This window comes from Macaca fascicularis, chromosome 4, assembly GCF_037993035.2.
Source record: "Macaca fascicularis isolate 582-1 chromosome 4, T2T-MFA8v1.1".
Classification (NCBI taxonomy): Eukaryota; Metazoa; Chordata; class Mammalia; order Primates; family Cercopithecidae; genus Macaca; species Macaca fascicularis.
The window spans coordinates 48,641,053-48,659,371 of NC_088378.1; the positions used below are offsets into that span (position 1 = coordinate 48,641,053).

Consider the following 18,319-nt stretch of genomic DNA (forward strand, 5'->3'; position numbering starts at 1 on the left):
GAACTCAGAAATGGCTCCATTACACAGGAAAATCTGATATATGCTTGAGCTGACATTGCAGATTAATAGATGGTTTGGACAATTGATTACCCATATATAAATAAATGCATTGGATCTTTACTTCACCACACTAAAAAAAAAATAATAATAATTTCTACATGAATCAGGGATTGAAATGCCAAAGGCAAAATTTGTTATGTTTTATTGTTGTTGTAAATGATTACTTTTCTCAAGTTTCATTTCCTCTATTGTTTTTGCTGGTATATAAAAGTGCAATAGACGTTTCTACATCTTATATCTGGAAACTTAATCAGTTCTTACACATTTTAGTAAGTTTGTCTCTGTAGATTGTAGGTTTTTTGGGAGAGGAGGGATTAGAATGTCCTAGAATTATGATCCTTTTATTTCTTCTGTTTTCTTTTTTGTTCTCTATTGTGCCTTGTCCTTCAATGCAGTGTTGATTTGAATTGGTGATAGTGGGTAGAATTTTTGTTGTTGATAACAAAAGGAGTGTTTTTAGTGTTTTACCATAAGAACAATGTTTTTTGTAGCTTTTTGGGTACACTTTTTATGAGGTTAAAGAATCCCTCCCTGCCAGTATTCATCCACTCCTCCTTTGTCAGTTTAAGAAGGTTGCCCTAGGTTTCTACTTGGTTAAGGGATTTTATCAAGGAAGTGTAGAGTTTTAGCCAATATGCCTTTCAATTTATTAATTAATTGATTCAACAAATATGCGTGGAGTGCCTTTTACGTGCTAGACACAGGGTATACGGCAGAGAACAAAACGGGCAAAAGTCTTAGTTCTCCTTGAGCTTATGTTCCAACAGAGGGAGGTAGACAATAATAAAGTTGTGTAGTATATAGAAATAGTACACACACTGAAGAAAAATACATCAGACAAGAGCAGAGGAGGCACCTGGGATAAGAGAGGCCAGTGGCTGCAGTGACCTGAGTTGGGGGAATAATGGGAGATGAATTCAGGGAGGGAAGTGGGGGAAGTACATCTCAGAAGGTGGGTGGATCTAACATGCAAGAACAGATACAGAATAAGGAAAATGATGAACTTTTGGGTAAGTCAAAGCAACAATAATGTCCAATTTGTGGTATTAAAAGAAAACCAAGATAGAAATGAAATGCAGTACTAGACAATATAGTAGCATGGAAGCGGGGCATTGGAGGGAAACTTTTCCAAGGCTTTTGTTTTAGGAATATCCTGAGAACAGATTAGAGCTGGATTTTGTGTTCTGCTAATCTTGATCTTTTAATTGAAGAATTTAGTCCATTAACATTGATTGTGATAATTTATATATTTAAGTTCATTTTTACAACATAGTGTGAGCTGCTCATTTGTCTTATCTTTTCTGTGTTTTTTTTATTTTTTATTTTTACTTTCTATCTCTTTTTGTATTGGTAGGTTCCCCCTTACCCCCTTTTCTTCTGCTCTTTGGGAAATATTACATACTACTTCTAGTCTTAATGGTTACCACAGAAAATAGCAGTCCTATTTAGCTAATACAAGATCCTTGGAAATTATTATCTGTTATTTTCATATTTGTGAATTAATTTCAAGTATGTATTTGACAAGTCTTTGGAATATAAAAATAAACACAAAAAATCCTCACAAATAAAAATAATCTAAAACTAAAATGTATTATAGTATAACAATGCCTACTTTGTTTCCACATATTTCATCTTCATTGCATTTTATTTGCATGGTTTTCAGACCTGATCTCTTCAGCTGGGATAAAGTTGTCAAAATGTCACCAATTGAGAGACTTGAACATGCCTTCAGCAAGGCTCAAACTTATTTGGGAATTGAAAAGCTGTTAGATCCTGAAGGTATTGTTCAGTGTTGAATTTCAACCTTGATTTTACTTTATAGTTTTGCATTCTTGAAAAGCAGTGTCTCTTTGTCCTTTTAAAAATGAATTATGAGACTTGAAGAACCTTTTCCTTTTTGGAGTATAGGTGCAAGTCATTTTATTACTGACAGTTATTAATACTTTTGTACTTAGCAATTTGTAGGATCCTTTAGGTAGAAATTTAACTACAGCACTGGACAATAGATAATCTAAATTAAGTAAGAATTAAAGTTTTAAGAAAATGTAATTATTAGATAAATTCAGTATCTGGTTAGTCCATTAAAAAGCATTTTTATGTGAGCTTCTTGCATGTGATGTAAAGACTTTAGTTATAAATGTTGCAGGATTGAATTCTAGACTTATTTTCATAGTATGAATAAAGTCTGTATCTTTATCTTAAATGGTAACATATGGTAGCTTATCTTTGACCATTTTGGGGAAGCTTTTAGGGAAGACTTTAAAAAATGATATACTGAACAAAAATAAGTAATCCCTTTTGCCTTTGTCTCATATATTTTGAAGTGGCAATTTACTGAGCTGTGGTATTGCAAAGATTATGTATTAGGTATTGTTTATGGGTACTAAGGAGAGTTATTTTATATCTAATATTGAGCAATTCACGTATTTTGGACACCTAATTTAAGCTGGTTCTTATATTCTTCCACTTTTAGATGTTGCCGTTCAGCTTCCTGACAAGAAATCCATAATTATGTATTTAACATCTTTGTTTGAGGTGCTACCTCAGCAAGTCACTATAGATGCCATCCGTGAGGTAGAGACACTCCCAAGGAAATATAAGAAAGAATGTGAGGAAGAAGCAATTAATATACAGGTACAGATAATATTTTATTAAAGTGTTTGGCTCGCCCTATTTGTTTTCTCCTAGGCAGTAGATAAAAACACCTTCAGAGGGTTTTTCTCTTGACTGAGAACATCTTGGTTTCTCAGCTTACATTTGCATAAGAAGTTCAGTTTAGCAGTTAGCATTCTGTCACATTCATGTGATAGAAAAACCATAACTCAATGGACTTTATTAAGAAGGAAAATACCTTATTTCACCCAGAAAAACTGGGCTGTTGATCATGCTGCTGCATGACATGCTGAGAATCTATGTTTTTACATCATCTGGTTGCCAGCTTTTATTTCTGTCATGTGCTAAGGATGGTTTTTCTCATATCAGCCTAGTTTTTGTTCTAAGTACTAATTGTCTTTCTTTTTTCGCCATTGAAAAAAAGATTTTTTTTTCCGTTATATGTCTCACAAGGGCTATCAAAATGTAAGCCTTATTTTCCCTTTCCTTTAGGACCAGTAATGTATGGTAAACTACTGGTGAGCTTTTCATGAAGGGATTATGATGATTTCATTCATCAGGATATAAATGAATTTTTAAAGAGAGAAATAAAATCATAATTTATTTTCTTACTTAGTTATACTGTTTGAATGAATCCATATTTAATCTCATTCTGTTTTAGTCCAACCAGTCCTTGTAATTCATAAGATGAGAGAGACGTAAGAGTTGGACCTTAGAAGTCACTTGGTTCAATATTCTGGTGACCAAGCAACCAAGACATACATGTAGATTTCAAAATTATAAGAAATACATTTCAGAGAGAAAGCAAGCTTGGGTTCCAGACCTTAAATTAATCCTGTTGCTACTTGTTTTGAGTTGTTACTTAAACTCTCAATCACAATTTTGTCTGCAAAATGTGGTTAAAACCACCTACTTCATAAAGATAATGAATTCAAAGTATCTAAAATGACATTGATAAGCACTCAACAAGCAACAGCTATCATTATTATCATTTTTCTTCTGGATTTGTTTTGGCATTCTCATTTAACAGATTTCTTTAAAAAATTATTTAATTCTCATATTATGATACTAGTCTTGAATTGACACAGCATCCTTTTCCTTCCTCTGAGATTCAGAGAATTTACTTATTATTTTAAATTTTATTTGGGTAGTGTGTACCAATCCTTTTATTTCCCCCATTTCAAAAATAGAGTGATTTATAGAAAAAGAAAAAACATTTATTGAAAAGAAAGGATTGAGAAATGAGGCCTAATTGTGAACCCACTCTTTTGAAGTGAATATCAAATGATGCTGACGAAAATTCCTAACTTACTGTAATTGAAAAAAGTGCTAGGAAGCATTTGCCTCTACAAGTGTAGTTATCATTCTACATTAATGATGCATGTTTTTAGTTGGCTCAGATGATCTTCTGGGTTTGTTTTGGGGTTTTAGATTTATTTCCTTATTGCATTTTGTTAGAAGGTGGAGATATTTAGCTCTTATAGTTAAGGACCTTCTCTCTTAAAAAGGAGGGAGACTTCATTTACTTTTCGTGATGTGCAGATAAAATAATCACTTATGTTTAAGGCTCAGGGTGGCATGATAAGAACTTCAGAAAACATTTGCTATCTGATTAGGTGCAAGTGTGTTAACACTAACGTCATCATTTGCAAGCTTTCATTAGTGCCTTAGAGGCTGAATTACACTAATTGAAAACTAAAATGTGATCAAGTTTTTTTTTTTTTTTTTTTTTTTTTTTTGAGACGGAGTCTCACTCTGTCGCCCAGGCTGTAGTGCAGTGGCGGATCTCAGCTCACTGCAAGCTCCACCTCCCGGGTTCACGCCATTCTCCTACCTCAGCCTCTCGAGTAGCTGGGACTACAGGCGTCCGCCACCTCGCCCAGCTAGTTTTATGTATTTTTTTTAGTGGAGTCGGGGTTTCACCGTGTTAGCCAGGATGGTCTCGATCTCCTGACCTCGTGATCCGCCCGTCTCGGCCTCCCAAAGTGCTGGGATTACAGGCTTGAGCCACCGTGCCCAGCCGTGATCAAGTTTTAATCATCTCTCTGACCTAGCTTGCCGTCCACTACTCTCCTAATAGCCAGACTTCTTCTGCCCTATTCTTTCTACAAACATACGCTGGTGGTCAGTGAATAATTCCTGCATTCAAATATTCACTCTTTAAATATCTGTCAGTTGAAAGTTTCCTCATGTGTTTGAATTAATACCATCTGAACATTTGTGTTTAGATAATGCCTTCCTTCTCGACCTCATGGATACTGGTGCCTATCTCAGTGACTTTTGGCTGGTCACTAACTTTCCTGGTTCTTAGATATTCTCATTTTAGTATAGAGGTTTGTAGCTAAATGATCTCCAGGGGTTATTTTAATTCTGCAGTTTTAGGATTTTTGGTCCATAACTTAACTCATTTTTATTTCTCTGTCTTTGGCACCATCTGTCTTTCAATTATCCATGGTTTCAACTCTGTGCTGATTGGCTCATTTCTTAACTCATATATTCAGTTTGCTGGATTCTTCAAGTCTTCCTCCAAAATGTCTTTTGTGTGTGTTTTCATTCTATTCCAGCCTTCATACTAATTAAAGACTTCATTTTCTCCTATAGTTTACAAGATGTGGCCTACCTCTGCCACTCTGCCCTGCAGTTAGAGTGGACTTTTTCCACTTTTTCCCCAAGATTCTTGTTCGTGCAGGTTCCCATCTGTTAAATGCTTCTCCACCCACCATTATATGGCAGGCTGCACATTTTTCCTCAGTTTAAATGGAGCCTTTTCAGAGAAGTCTTTTCTGATTAATCTATCAAAATACAACTCTCTGTCTGCCTCTCTCTTTCTGTCTCTCTATCTTGGTTTCTTGCTATCACAGTATTTTTGTAAACTGTGCTAAGAATTTTAAATTATATCTTAAGAGCATTGGGAAAGCCAGCGAAAGGTTTTCAGCAGGTACGTCTTATGATGGGATTACATTTTTGAAAGATCATTCTGGCTGCTGTGTGAGAAAAGGACTGTGGATTATGAAGGTGAGAGTGTTGGGTGGGGGAAAACAGTAAAGTAAAGGCAGTTGTTAGCAGGTATTCCGGTTCAGAAGATGGACGTAGGTGGTCGTGGAAAGGGAAAGGTCTGGATGGATTTGAGATAAGTTTTGAAGGAAGGTCAGAATTACTTACATATTAAATGTGGAAGGTGAAGGAGAGAAGCCGGACTGGCTCCCAGGTTTGTAGCTGGAGTACCTAGTTGTAGGGAGGAGCTTCTACTGAGATGGAGAAGCCTGAGGAGGAACAATTGGAATAAAGTGAAGGGTTTGAATATGAACATGGTTTAATATTCCTAGGAGGCATTGAAGTAGAGATATGAAGATTAGTGGGATATGAGAGTTTGGAATCCAGACTCCTAGGTGGTTCTAGATGGTTCTTTAAATCCAATAAGAGTAGTGAGATTACTCAGACTATAGAGAGGGGAGAAAAAAGAGCCCAGGACTTAATTTAGGGGAGACTCATTACTTATGAGTCAGCAGCTGCTGTTGAACCAGCAAGAAACCAGGGCAGTGTCGCAGAAGCAGGGAAAGAAGCTTCCGGAAGCTGAGGTTGCTCAGCCTTGAGGAATGCTACCGAGGGCTGAAGCAAGGAACGTGGGTGGCCAGCTCTCTGGGCTTTCTTGGGCAGTTCTGATTTAGATTTGTTGTTCGAGCATCGTTATTATCAAAAATTAGTTTGTTGGTTAATTATATGGTCACCGTGAAGATGATGTTGGAAAGGTCCATTTGGCAATGGGAAGGTTATTGGTGACATTGGCAAAAGCATTTTCAGTTGAGTCATGGGGCAAATAGCAAGTTGAAGTTAGAGGGAATGTTAACAAACCGTAGCTGTTAAATACCTGAGCATTTTTTGTGTTGTTCTCTATACATTTCTGTACGTTTGAAATATTCTACTTAAAAATTATGCGTGAGAGTTGATAAAGTAGAGACGGAATGTAGGCAAGTCTTAAAGAAGTCTTGCTCTGAAAGGGAATAAAAGAACTAGAGAGAGTCAATTTGGTTATAAGCTCTTAAAGTATATAAGGAAATACTCAGTTGTTTAGAAAGAAGTTGAAAGAAATTTATTCCATGAGCCCTAAAAGGCCATCAAATAAACCAGAGGGCAATTGCCTAAGAAAAATACAATCAGTACAACAGCCTGTGTGGCTGTCTTTTAGTGTCTAAAATGCAATGATAGAATGCAGTTCAGCAAAAACAATTTACCTAAGGGTCAAAGCAGAAGTCTCACTTTTCTTTTTCTTTAAATTACAGAAAAGGCCCAACATGCTGTAACTCCTCTATGAAACTTTCCTGACTGTTTTAGCCTTTGTTGAACTCAAATATCATGCCTTGTTGGGACCATGGCATTTACAACTTTTCTAATAGCTGTTTTTTAATTTCTGTTCAGAAGTGATTCATGTAGGTTCTCTGTCCCTGACTATATTAGAATCTCCTTGAGTACAGAATTCATGAGTGCATGCTGCTTTTATACTCTTTGCTACCCTAGTGCACTTACTCAATGCTTCAGACTCATTCACGGCTGTGCCCACCTGGCTCCTGAGAATTGGATTAGTGCCTAAGACAGAGTGGTGTCTACTTTGGGTTTGCCATACAGTGTGAGTTCGCTAAACACCTCTTGCTTTCATTGTAAGTGTGGGTTTTTCTTGGCTTTGTTTTTACAGAGTACAGCTCCCGAGGAGAAGCATGAGATTCCCCGAGCTGAGACCCCCAGCACTGTCACTGAGGTTGACGCGGATCTGGACAGCTATCAGATAGCATTGGAGGAAGTGCTGACCTGGTTGCTTTCTGCCGAGGACACTTTCCAGGAGCAGGATGATATTTCTGATGATGTTGAAGAAGTCAAAGACCAGTTTGCAACCCATGAAGTAAATATCTTAGTTTCTTAGCAGGGTGTGTCCCCCACGGTACCTGAGTCTTAATTAGGGACTCTACTCTCCTATTTGTTATCTACCGAATTCTGTTCTTTGGAAAGGTCAATGGTTTATTTCAGGAACTGTGATATTTAAATAGTGCTTTGTTACATAATTGGTATGGGTGATTAAACTGTGCCTCAGAATTAGATTTTAGATTTTAGTCTCCTTGTATGTTTTGGAGAGCCACTGATGAAAATCATTGCATAGTACTGCTCAGTTCTGAAGTGCATTGTTATATTTGAAAAGCGAAGGAGTGAACCAGTACACCAAATCTTTAAGATCTGAGTGTTCCCTAGGAAATGATTATTCTTTTTAATTGCATGATTAGACAAATGTCATACCCAGGGTTCCTGTATTTTTTTATATCTTAAAAGTTTCCTGTTCCTTTGAGGACATACTATATTGCAGCATAGTGAATTTCACTATATGGAGATTTCTTTTGGTTAAATTTTTCTTTTGTATAAGTATGTTAATTGACAGATCTTATTTGTTGTTTTGGATAGAAAATAATATAAGTGGTAACATCTCTTAAATAATTCCTCTTGGGTGAGTATGGTATTTTATTTTATATTTTATATATATATATATATATATATATATATATTTTATATATATATATATATATATATATATATATATATATATATATATATATTTTTTTTTTTTTTTTAAATAGAGTCTTACTCTGTCGCCCAGGCTGGAGTACAGCGGCGTGATCTCGGCTCACTGCAACTTCTACCTCCTGGCTTCAAGCGATTCTCTTGCCTCAGCCTCCCAAGTAGCTGGGACCATAAACATGTGCCACCACGCCCAGCTAATTTTTTGTATTTTTAGTGGAGATGGGGTTTCACCATGTTGTCCAGGCTGGTCTTGAACTCCTGGCCTAAGTGATCCACCCACCTCAGCCTTCCAAAGTGCTGGGATTACAGGTGTGAGCCACTATGCCCGGCCTTTTATTTATTGTATTTATTTAGAATTTCATGTCCATGGTCTATGAGTAGCGTAGTCAGCATTTACTTTAAAATAGCTGGTATTATCAGGTGCAACATTGCTTACTTTTAGCTATGTCTCTTTTAACTTATGGCAGGTGATTATTCCTATTTTCAGAGCTTAAAAAATGGGGTCAATGTCTGCACTGTTTGCACTCTACTAGGCTACCTTTTTTTGCATCACTGACATTTAGGTTAGGCATTAGCAATTTGTTCAGTTTTTTTTTTTTTTTTTTTTGCACCGAGTAACTCACAAATTATACCAAATGTCCCTTTCTAGGCTTTTATGATGGAACTGACTGCACACCAGAGCAGTGTGGGCAGCGTCCTGCAGGCAGGCAACCAACTGATAACACAAGGAACTCTATCAGACGAAGAGGAATTTGAGATTCAGGAACAGATGACCCTGCTGAATGCTAGATGGGAGGCTCTTAGGGTGGAGAGTATGGACAGACAGTCCCGGTGAGTGGAAAGCCAAGAAATGCACTTAATTCCACAGGCTGCTTTGCACAGTTGAGCTCTAGGAGATGTCTGCATGTCTGTGAAAGCAAGATGATTACAGAACTTGCCTCGGAAAAGTAAGACTCTTTTCTATGGGTAATATTGCTGGAATTTTGCATGATCTTTGTTTCCCCTTTGGTGTGCTAGCTGTACCAGAAGGTAAAAGTTGGAATACAGAACTTAACAAAAAGGGAAAAGAGGACAGGCCTGATGGCTCATGCCTGTAATCCCAGCACTTGGGAGGCCGACGCGGGTGGATCACTTGAGGCCAGGAGTTCGATACCAGCCTGGGCAACATGGTGAAACTCTGTCTCTATTAAAAATCCAAAAATTAGCTGGGCATGGTGGGCCACGCTTGTAATCCTAGCTATTTGGGAGGTTGAGGTTTGAGAATTCCTTGAACCAGGAGTTAGAGGTTGCAGTGAGCTGAGATTCAGCCACTGCACTCCAGCCTGGGCAACAAAGTGAGACTGTCTCCAAAAAAAGGAAAAGACATTTCATATGGGCAGTTACTTATTTGCAATATTAAAATCAGCTAAACATTAACTTGGTGTGAAGACAGGACTATGTAGTATTGATCTACTTTTCCATTTTGTAACTTTTATTTTAAAGCTTTCTCATGGTTTATTTTATTTCATGTATTGTATCTTCTGGAGCAAACTTCCACCTATTTAATAAGTAGGAATTCCTGACTGAAGAAATAATGATTCTGATATGAATACAGGGTGCTGTTATTTGCATTCTTTGTCTGCATTTAATGAACTCCATTTAGGAAAAAATAAAAGTTTACTTTCCTGGCTTCTATATTTAAAGACTAAATGCTACCTAGAATGTTTAGACAAGGGTGTTTTCCCTTGCCCTGTATCTCTGGTGCCCAGAATGTGTATTTGACTTTGCAAAGGGAAAAGGCTTGTAGGAATAATGCTGTGCTCCCCACGGGCAGGCTGCACGACATGCTGATGGAACTACAGAAGAAGCAACTGCAGCAGCTCTCCACCTGGTTAACACTCACAGAGGAGCGCATTCAGAAGATGGAAACTTGCCCCCTGGACGATGATGTACAATCCCTACAAAAGCTGCTAGAAGAACATAAAGTAAATCTGTCTCGTATTTCTTTGATACCTTATCAAATATGAAAGAGCAGCACTTAGCATCTCAGAGGCTGATGATGTCTATCATTAACATGAAGTTGCAACACTTCTTCAGGGTTCTCTTCATTTAGTAGCTCACGGTGGAATTGATGGGGATGAGACTTTTCTGAGCCAGGGATAAAAGGGCAGGGTAAAATTTTATATGTGATGTGCAGTTTTCTTATGAAAGTACATAGCTTTCATACAACTGGAGAAGGGTTCTTTTGACCCTGTAAGTGGTGAAGAACCCTACCATTGCTGGCGTTCACACGGTGTGTGGGTGAAGAGCAAATTCTGAGAGGTGTCTGTACCTAAACCTTTAAGGAGAGCTGTTTCTTTGTCTGTGATCCAGGAAAGCATCAGGCGTTACGGGAGGAACTGATATTAGTTGGGCTTTTAATTTGGTCACAAGCTTAGGAGATAAACTTTTCATAGTTAAGATAAGGAAAGGTAGAATAAAATATGCTCTCTGTAAACTGAAGACTTTTATTGATTAGTGAAACACTGAGGTAACTGATGCGTAAAATTTTAGGAATACATTAAACACACCTCTGAGAAGCTTGTGAGAACACTATTGATAGTGTTTAAATACATTTTCTTTCTTTTCTTTTTTTTCTTTTTCTTTTTTTTTTGAGATGGAGTCTTGCTCTATCACCCAGGCTGGAGTGCAATGGCAAAATCTCAGCTCCCCCCTGGGTTCAAGCGATTCTCCCACCTCAGCCTCCCAAGTAGCTAGGACTATAGGCGTGTGCCACCACGGCTAATTTTTTGTATTTTTAGTAAAGTTGGGGTTTCACCATGTTGGCCAGGCTGGTCTTGAACTCCTGACCTCAAGTGATCCACCTGCCTTGGCTTCCCAAAGTGCTGGGATTACAGATGTGAGCCACCATGCCCAGCCTATAAATTTTCTATACACATGTATCCAATGACTATGCTCTTCCCATGGAAAAGGTGAGAGAATCTAAGGTGTCCATACTTCCTTAGCCACTTTATTGGGTAGCTAATCAGAGTAACTTTTGACTATCATGTAGCATTCTACTTATCTCTTTATACCGTCCTACACTAGATAAAATGATTTCTGACTTGGTATATTTAAGCTCTGGACTTTTTTGCTTTATCACCTCTACATTTTTGTCTTAATTCTTAGTATGGACACTCAACTCCTTTATGCTATAAATTCTGAGGGAGGGTCAGAACTTGAATAAAAGTGGTGGTATCTCCACTTGCAGTCTGTTATAACATTGCATCCTCAAACTGCCTTTGTTGATAATGGAATGTAAAGATGTAAGATAGGATTAGTTTCATTAGTAGAACACTTGGGGTACTGACTGGAAATTTAAATACGATGCCTCATAACTGTCCTTAATTACTATTGACAACTGAGTGCATTTTAAATAGGTAAATGTGAAAGAGTAGAAATAATGGTTTATCTTAATTTTTTTCTCTAGAGTTTGCAAAGTGATCTTGAGGCTGAACAGGTGAAAGTAAATTCGCTAACTCACATGGTGGTCATTGTTGATGAAAACAGTGGTGAGAGTGCTACAGCTATCCTAGAAGACCAGTTACAGGTAAGGGCCCTGTAAAGTTGGATAATCCTGAGGGACCTGTGATCTGAGACCCAATTACATATTGCTCTTGTTCTTCATGTACTTTCTCATTCTTTATCCAGAAGGGTAGAAAAACCTACCTTTGGTTGTATTTCCCAGTTGGGATTCTACAGTGTGTGGGCTACAGGAGTACCCAGGTATTGATTCCTTTACTTAAGCTCTTGGGGTGAATGAATGAGACTGGTTGCAGTCCCCAGCTTCCTTGTGCATAATGACAAGATTTAGAAGCACAGTGTATTAGTCCGTTTTCACACTGCTGATAAAGACACACCTAAGGCTGGGAAGAAAAAGAGGTTTAATAGACTTACAGTTCCATGTGGCTGGGGAGACCTCACAATCATATCGGAAGGGAAGGAGGAGCAAGACATATTTTACATGGATGGTGGCAGGCAAAGAGAGAGAGCTTGTGTAGGGAAACTCCCTTTTTTAAAACCATCAGATCTCGTGAGACTTATTCACTGTCACAAGAACAGCAAGAAAAAGACCTGCCCCCATGAATCAATTACCTCCCACTGGGTTCCTCCCTTGAAACGTGGGAATTGTGGGAGTTACAATTCAAGATGAGACTTGGATGGGGACACAAGCAAACCATATCATTCTGCCCCTGGTCCCTCCCAAATCTTGCGTCCTCACATTTCACAACCAATCGTGCTTTCCCAACAGCACCCCCAAAGTCTTAACTCATTTCAGCATTAACTCAAAAGTCCACAGTCCAAAGTCTCATCTGAGACAAGGCAAATCCCTTGTGCCTATGAGCCTGCAAAGTCAAAAGCAAGTTAGTTACTTCCTAGATACAATGGGGATACAGGTAAAGAGTAAATAAATCTGTTCCAAATGGGAGAAATTGGCCAAAACAAAAGGGCTACAGTCCCCATTCAAGTATGAAATCCGGTGGGGCAGTCAAATCTTAAAGCTCCATAATGATCTCCTTTGACTTCATGTTTCACATCCAGGTCACACCTATGCAAGATGTAGGTTCCCATGGTCTTGGGCAGCTCTGCCCCTGTGGCTTTGCAGGAAATATCCCCCTCCTGACTGCTTTCATGGGCCAGTGTTAAGTGTCTGCGGCTTTTCCAGGTGCACGGTGCAAGCTATCAGTGGATCTACCACCCTGGGGTCTGGAGGACAGTGGCGCTCTTCTCACAGCTCCACTAGGTGGTGCCCCAGTAGGGACTCTGTTTGGGTCACATTTCCCTTCTGCACTGCCCTGGCAGAGGTTCTCCGTGAGAGCCCCACCCCTGCAGCAAACTTCTGCCTGGACGTCCAGGTGTTTCCATACATCCTCTGAAATCTAGGTGGATGTTCCCAAATCTCAATTCTTGACTTCTGTGTACCTGCAGGCTCAACACCACAAGCCAAGGCTTGTGGCTTGCACCTTCTGAAGCCATGGCCTGAGCTGTGCTTTTGCCCCTTTAGTCATTGCTGGAGCAGCTGGGATGCAGGGTGTCAAGTACCTAGGTACAGGGCATGGGGACCCTGAGCCCAACCCACGAAACCATTTTTCCCTCCTAGGCTTCTGGGCTTATGATAGGAGGGTCTGATGTGAAGCCCTCTGACATGCCATGGAGATGTTTTCCCCATTGTCTTTGTGATTAACTTTTGCCTCCTTGCTGCTTATGCAAATTTCTGCAGCCAGCTTGAATTTCTCCTTAGAAAATGAGATTTTCTTTTCAATTGCATTGTCAGGCTGCAAATTTCTCAAACTTTTATGCTCTGTTTCCCTTATAAAACTGAATGCCTTTAACAGCACCCAAGTCACCTCCTGAATGCTTTGCTGCTTAGAAATTTCTTCCACCAGATACCCTAAATCATCTCTCTCAAGTTCAGAGTTCCACAAATTTCTAGTATAGGGGCAAAATGCTGCCAGCCTTTTCACTAAAACATAACAAGAGTCACCTTTGCTCCAGTTCCCAGGAAGTTCCCCATCTCCATTTGAGACCACCTCAGCTTGTATTTTTTTGTTTATATTGCTATCAGCATTTTTTTGCAAAGCCATTCAACAAGCCTCTGGGAAGTTTCAAACTTTCCAACATTTGTCTCTCTTCTTCTGAGGCCTCCAAATGTTTCCAACCTCTGCCTGTTATGCAGTTCCAAAGTCACTTCCACATTTTGGGGTACCTTTTCAACAGCACCCCAGTCTACTGGTATCAATGTACTATATTAGTCCATTTTCACACTGCTGATAAAGACATACCTGAGACTGAGAAGAAAAAAAAGGTTTAATGGACTTAAGTTCCATGTGGCTGGGGAGGTCTCACAATCATGGCAGAAAGGAAGGAGGAGCAAGTCACATCTTACATGCATGGCGGCAGGCAAAGAGAGAGAGCTTGTGCAGGGAAACTCCCCTTAATAAAACCATCAGATCTTGTGAGACTTACTCACTATAATGAGAACAGCACAGGAAAGACCTGCCCCCATGCTTAAATTACCTCCCACCAAGTTCCTCTCAAAAAATGTGGGAATTGTGGTAGTTATAATGCAAGATGAGATTTGGATGGAGACACAGGCAAACGATATCACACAGGAACTGATCTTATTAAGTGGTCCACTGACTTCTTCTCAGAAGCACTTGAGGAGTTTGTTAAAATGTGGATTCCTAGGCTCTACCCAGAACCTAAATCTAAGTGAGGGAGGGGTGCAGTGAATTTGCAATGTAAGAAAAATTATGTGCATACTAAAATTTGAGAATTTCATCTAGTAGAATTCAATATCTCACTGTTTTCAGTAGATTAATATGTGAATTTCAACACATATTATTTCAACACATATATTCAACACATAGTTTTGGAAACCCCCCAAAATTGTTTCTTTTTGCACAAGGCAATAGTGGATCTTTATAAGTCTTTAACAAATAAATTTATTGGTATTTCATTTGAACAATACTTAGATTTCCTGATAAGACATTGCCAATTTATTTAAATGTGATGCCTCATTAAGTGAGGCAATCCAAAGTGTAATTTCATCACACGAGGTCCTTTTGCTTTTGTAATATTTAAAGTCAGCCAGTGTTTCCAAGACTTGTATGTGGTAGTTAGTTATTATAACCTGAGAGCTAAGTATTCATGCCTTAACTATTTAGCAGTAAGGAATCTGAGATACAGAGAGGTTAAGTAGTCCTCCTGAGATTTAAATAGACAATGAGTTATCATGCTGAGACTAGAAATCTATCTTCTGGTTCTTAAGTTTTCTACCCTTTGCACTATGAAAAGCTTATTCTCGTATTAAGTATCAAAATAGTATAATATGAATTAAATAATTCTTGTTCACATATATATAGTACAAAAATAAATTTTAATATTTGTTAATCATTTATAAAATTGTAATAAAATGATTTTGGCAGAAAAAATCATGAAGAGTGATTTTTTGTAATAAATAACATTTATCTATTTAGTATTGCTGATACTAATAAGATTCTGTTGCTAGTTTATGTAACTTATGGGGAATTTTTTTATGGATCACATAATGTAAACAGAACAAATCATTTGATGTTTTTATTGTCTCGTAAAAATTCTCTTATTCAAAACAGTTTTGTAAGTTAAACATTTTTCATAATTTTGGTACTACAGATGAAAATTTTCTTGTCATGTAAAAGAGAGTTAAGGAATATAACGGACATGCTGGATTTTTTAGGTAAAAATTGTAAAAATTGGAAAAATTTGAAGCACAAAAAGTAGATATGTTTGCTGTTTTTTTTAATAATATGTAAAAATGTCATATTGTCATAAAAACAATTCAGACAATAGTTCAGACAATAGTTCAGACAATAGTTCTAGTTATGCTAGTTTCTAGCTATGTGAAATCATTTGTTTAATTCTATGGAAATTAGTTTTTCTAATTCATACATTTATAGGCCTAGTCTGTGTTATTTTAAAGAAACTTTTATAAAAATACTTTTTATAAGTTTCTATGCTATAATAAAGAACAATGGAAATCATGAATTCCTTCAAGGATTGTGATAACTCTCTCTTAAGGCTGTGTTGACAAAGGATGGTTTCTCCTTTTCCTAGAAACTTGGTGAGCGCTGGACAGCAGTATGCCGTTGGACTGAAGAACGTTGGAATAGGTTACAAGAAATCAATATATTGTGGCAGGAATTATTGGAAGAACAGGTATGAAACTGTTTTCCATAAGGGGCAAAATAAATGGTGAAAAGTAACCCATCTTTTATTGTGACATTAGAATAAAGTTGCCTTGTTTACTTTTCTTTGAAAGGGAAATATATAAATAATTATTTTAAAGATCAAATTTCTATCCAGTTGGTAGCTGATCATGAAGCTTATTCATAGAGATTATGTCATTTGACTCTATTAATTTGACCTGTTTTCATTACTTGGAATGTTAGTACTTGGATATGCTATTTTCATGATTTGTTTGACATTATAGTTATTAGTGAATTTGTGTTGGGTGATGTGTTTGAATTTGTGTCGACACAAGGCCTAGCATATAATTTGTGCTCAATAAATAATGAATTATGAATCCACTCAATACACTATGAACTTTAATTCCCTAGATTTTTTCTTGATTTTTAACAAATATTGAAATTAATGAGAAAATATTATTTAGCAAAACCTTTGATTTAACACTGGGTTAATTGCATATTTTTTCCACTAAGTGTTACCCCAGCAAGTGAGTCTGTTGTACAAAGCTGCCACCTTAATTTTTCAATAGGAGTGGTGGCTCTTTGCCCGTTCTCTGGCCTTCTAGAAAAGCAACCATCGAAACAAAATACAAATAAGCAAAACTTTTCCCCCCAAATGCCAAACAGTTGTGGTTTAAAAAATAAGCAGATACTGGCAGGGCGAGATGACTCACACCTGTAATCCCAGCACTTTGGGAGGCCGAGGCGGGCGGATCACTTGAAGTCAGGAGTTCAAGACCAGCCTGGCCAAAGTAGTGAGACCTTGTCTCCACTAAAAATATAAAAATTAGCCAGGCGTGGCGGCAAGCACCTGTAATCCCAGATACTCAGGAGGCTGAGGCAAGAGAATCACTGGAACCTGGGAGGCGGAGGTTGCAGTGAGCCGAGATTGCGCCATTTTACTCCAGTCTGGGAGACGAGAGCAAGACTCCCTCTCAAAGGAAAAAAAAAAAAAAAGCAGATACTCTATTCCCACATCTCTCAGTGTCCATTTTGATTCTTTTAAATACTTTTTCATTTCCGTCTATAAGAAGCAACTATATTCTCTTCAGGGGAAAAAACCCAAGTGTATGATGTTTTGTGGCTTACTAAATATGGTGGCAGATAGTACATCTTAAAAAGTAGGTTGCAGAATTTGTCCAAATATAAATTGGTAATGACTACTTCCCCCTCCCTCAGTCTGTGGTCAGATTTATCTTGTTAGGAATCACAAAAGGGACCTGATTCTGATTTCTGAAATATTTACATTTCACTTTACAAACATTTACATTTCACTTTATAAATATTTACGTTTATTGTGAACCTTGTATTTAGGCTGAAGAGCCTCATAGAATAATTAAAATTTTACTTCAATAATGACAGTAGAAAGGCCGGGCGCAGTGGCTCACGCCTGTAATCCCAGCGCTTTGGGAGGCCGGGGCGGATGGATCACTTGAGGTCAGACCAACATGGTGAAACCCGTCTCTACTAAAAATACAAAAAATTAACCAGGTGTGTGGTGGGCACCTGTAATCCCAGCCACTTGGGAGGCCCTGGAGGCAGGAGAATTGCTTGAACCCAGGAGGCAGAGGTTGCAGTGATCCCAGATGGCACCACTGCACTCCAGTCTGGGTGACAGAGTGAGACTCTGTCTCAAAAAATAAAAATAATAGTAATAATAATAAGTGCAGTAGAAGACATTGATCACTAGAGAAAACCATTGTGTTACTCTTCTATCCAGTAAAACAATTGCAAATTTGGAAATAATTTTAATTTGATGATAAAAAATAGTTTAAAAGTAGAGTGGCTGACCTTTCAATCGTGTTATATAATGATCTGACATTTTAACTATGCATTTTGTGTGTGTATGTAGTATCTACATTTTCTGTCTTATGGCATCATTATTTATGTGCATATTTTACCAGCCTCACTAGACTGAGGACAGTATCCATATTTGTCTCTTATTTTCCCAATGTTCATTATTTTGGGGGGTGAAATATAGAGGCAAGGAATAGTTGTTAAATATTTAATTGATAAATAAAATCACTGAGAAAGAATTGATTCCATTGCAAATACAGAACCAGTTTTTTTCCCTCCCTACTAAATAGAAAAGGGTTTCTGCCCTAAATGCTACATTTTGGGAAAAATTATCAAAATGTAGCTAGAATTGTTTTCCATCCCTTCTTCAGGATTATCTCTCTACATAATTGAATATCCTCTGCTTAGAAAACACGCATTGTTGGCCAGTGAAGTTTAAAAATTTTACATGGGCTTTGGGCGATCTTCAAACTCCCTCCTTTAATCATAATCGCTGTTAAACCTTGAATGCTAGGGTGGATTTCCTACATGATGCCATGGAA

The 18,319-nt window shown here is 37.8% G+C and overlaps 1 protein-coding gene across 9 annotated transcripts in view; it reads left to right on the plus strand.

The window, feature by feature from the left end:
• UTRN (utrophin) overlaps positions 1-18,319 on the plus strand; it is a 581,880-nt gene that overhangs the window by 139,381 nt on the left and 424,180 nt on the right. For all 9 annotated transcript variants that reach the window (XR_012433510.1, XR_012433511.1, XM_005552038.5 and 6 more), the window contains exons 7-13: positions 1,724-1,839; positions 2,534-2,694; positions 7,364-7,567; positions 8,885-9,066; positions 10,049-10,199; positions 11,684-11,803; positions 15,850-15,951. Coding sequence is in view for 7 of the 9 variants with exons in the window: in XM_005552038.5 (XP_005552095.3) it covers positions 1,724-1,839; positions 2,534-2,694; positions 7,364-7,567; positions 8,885-9,066; positions 10,049-10,199; positions 11,684-11,803; positions 15,850-15,951 (1,036 nt within the window). In the remaining 2 variants the exon portion in view is untranslated. The remainder of the gene's footprint in view (positions 1-1,723; positions 1,840-2,533; positions 2,695-7,363; positions 7,568-8,884; positions 9,067-10,048; positions 10,200-11,683; positions 11,804-15,849; positions 15,952-18,319) is intronic.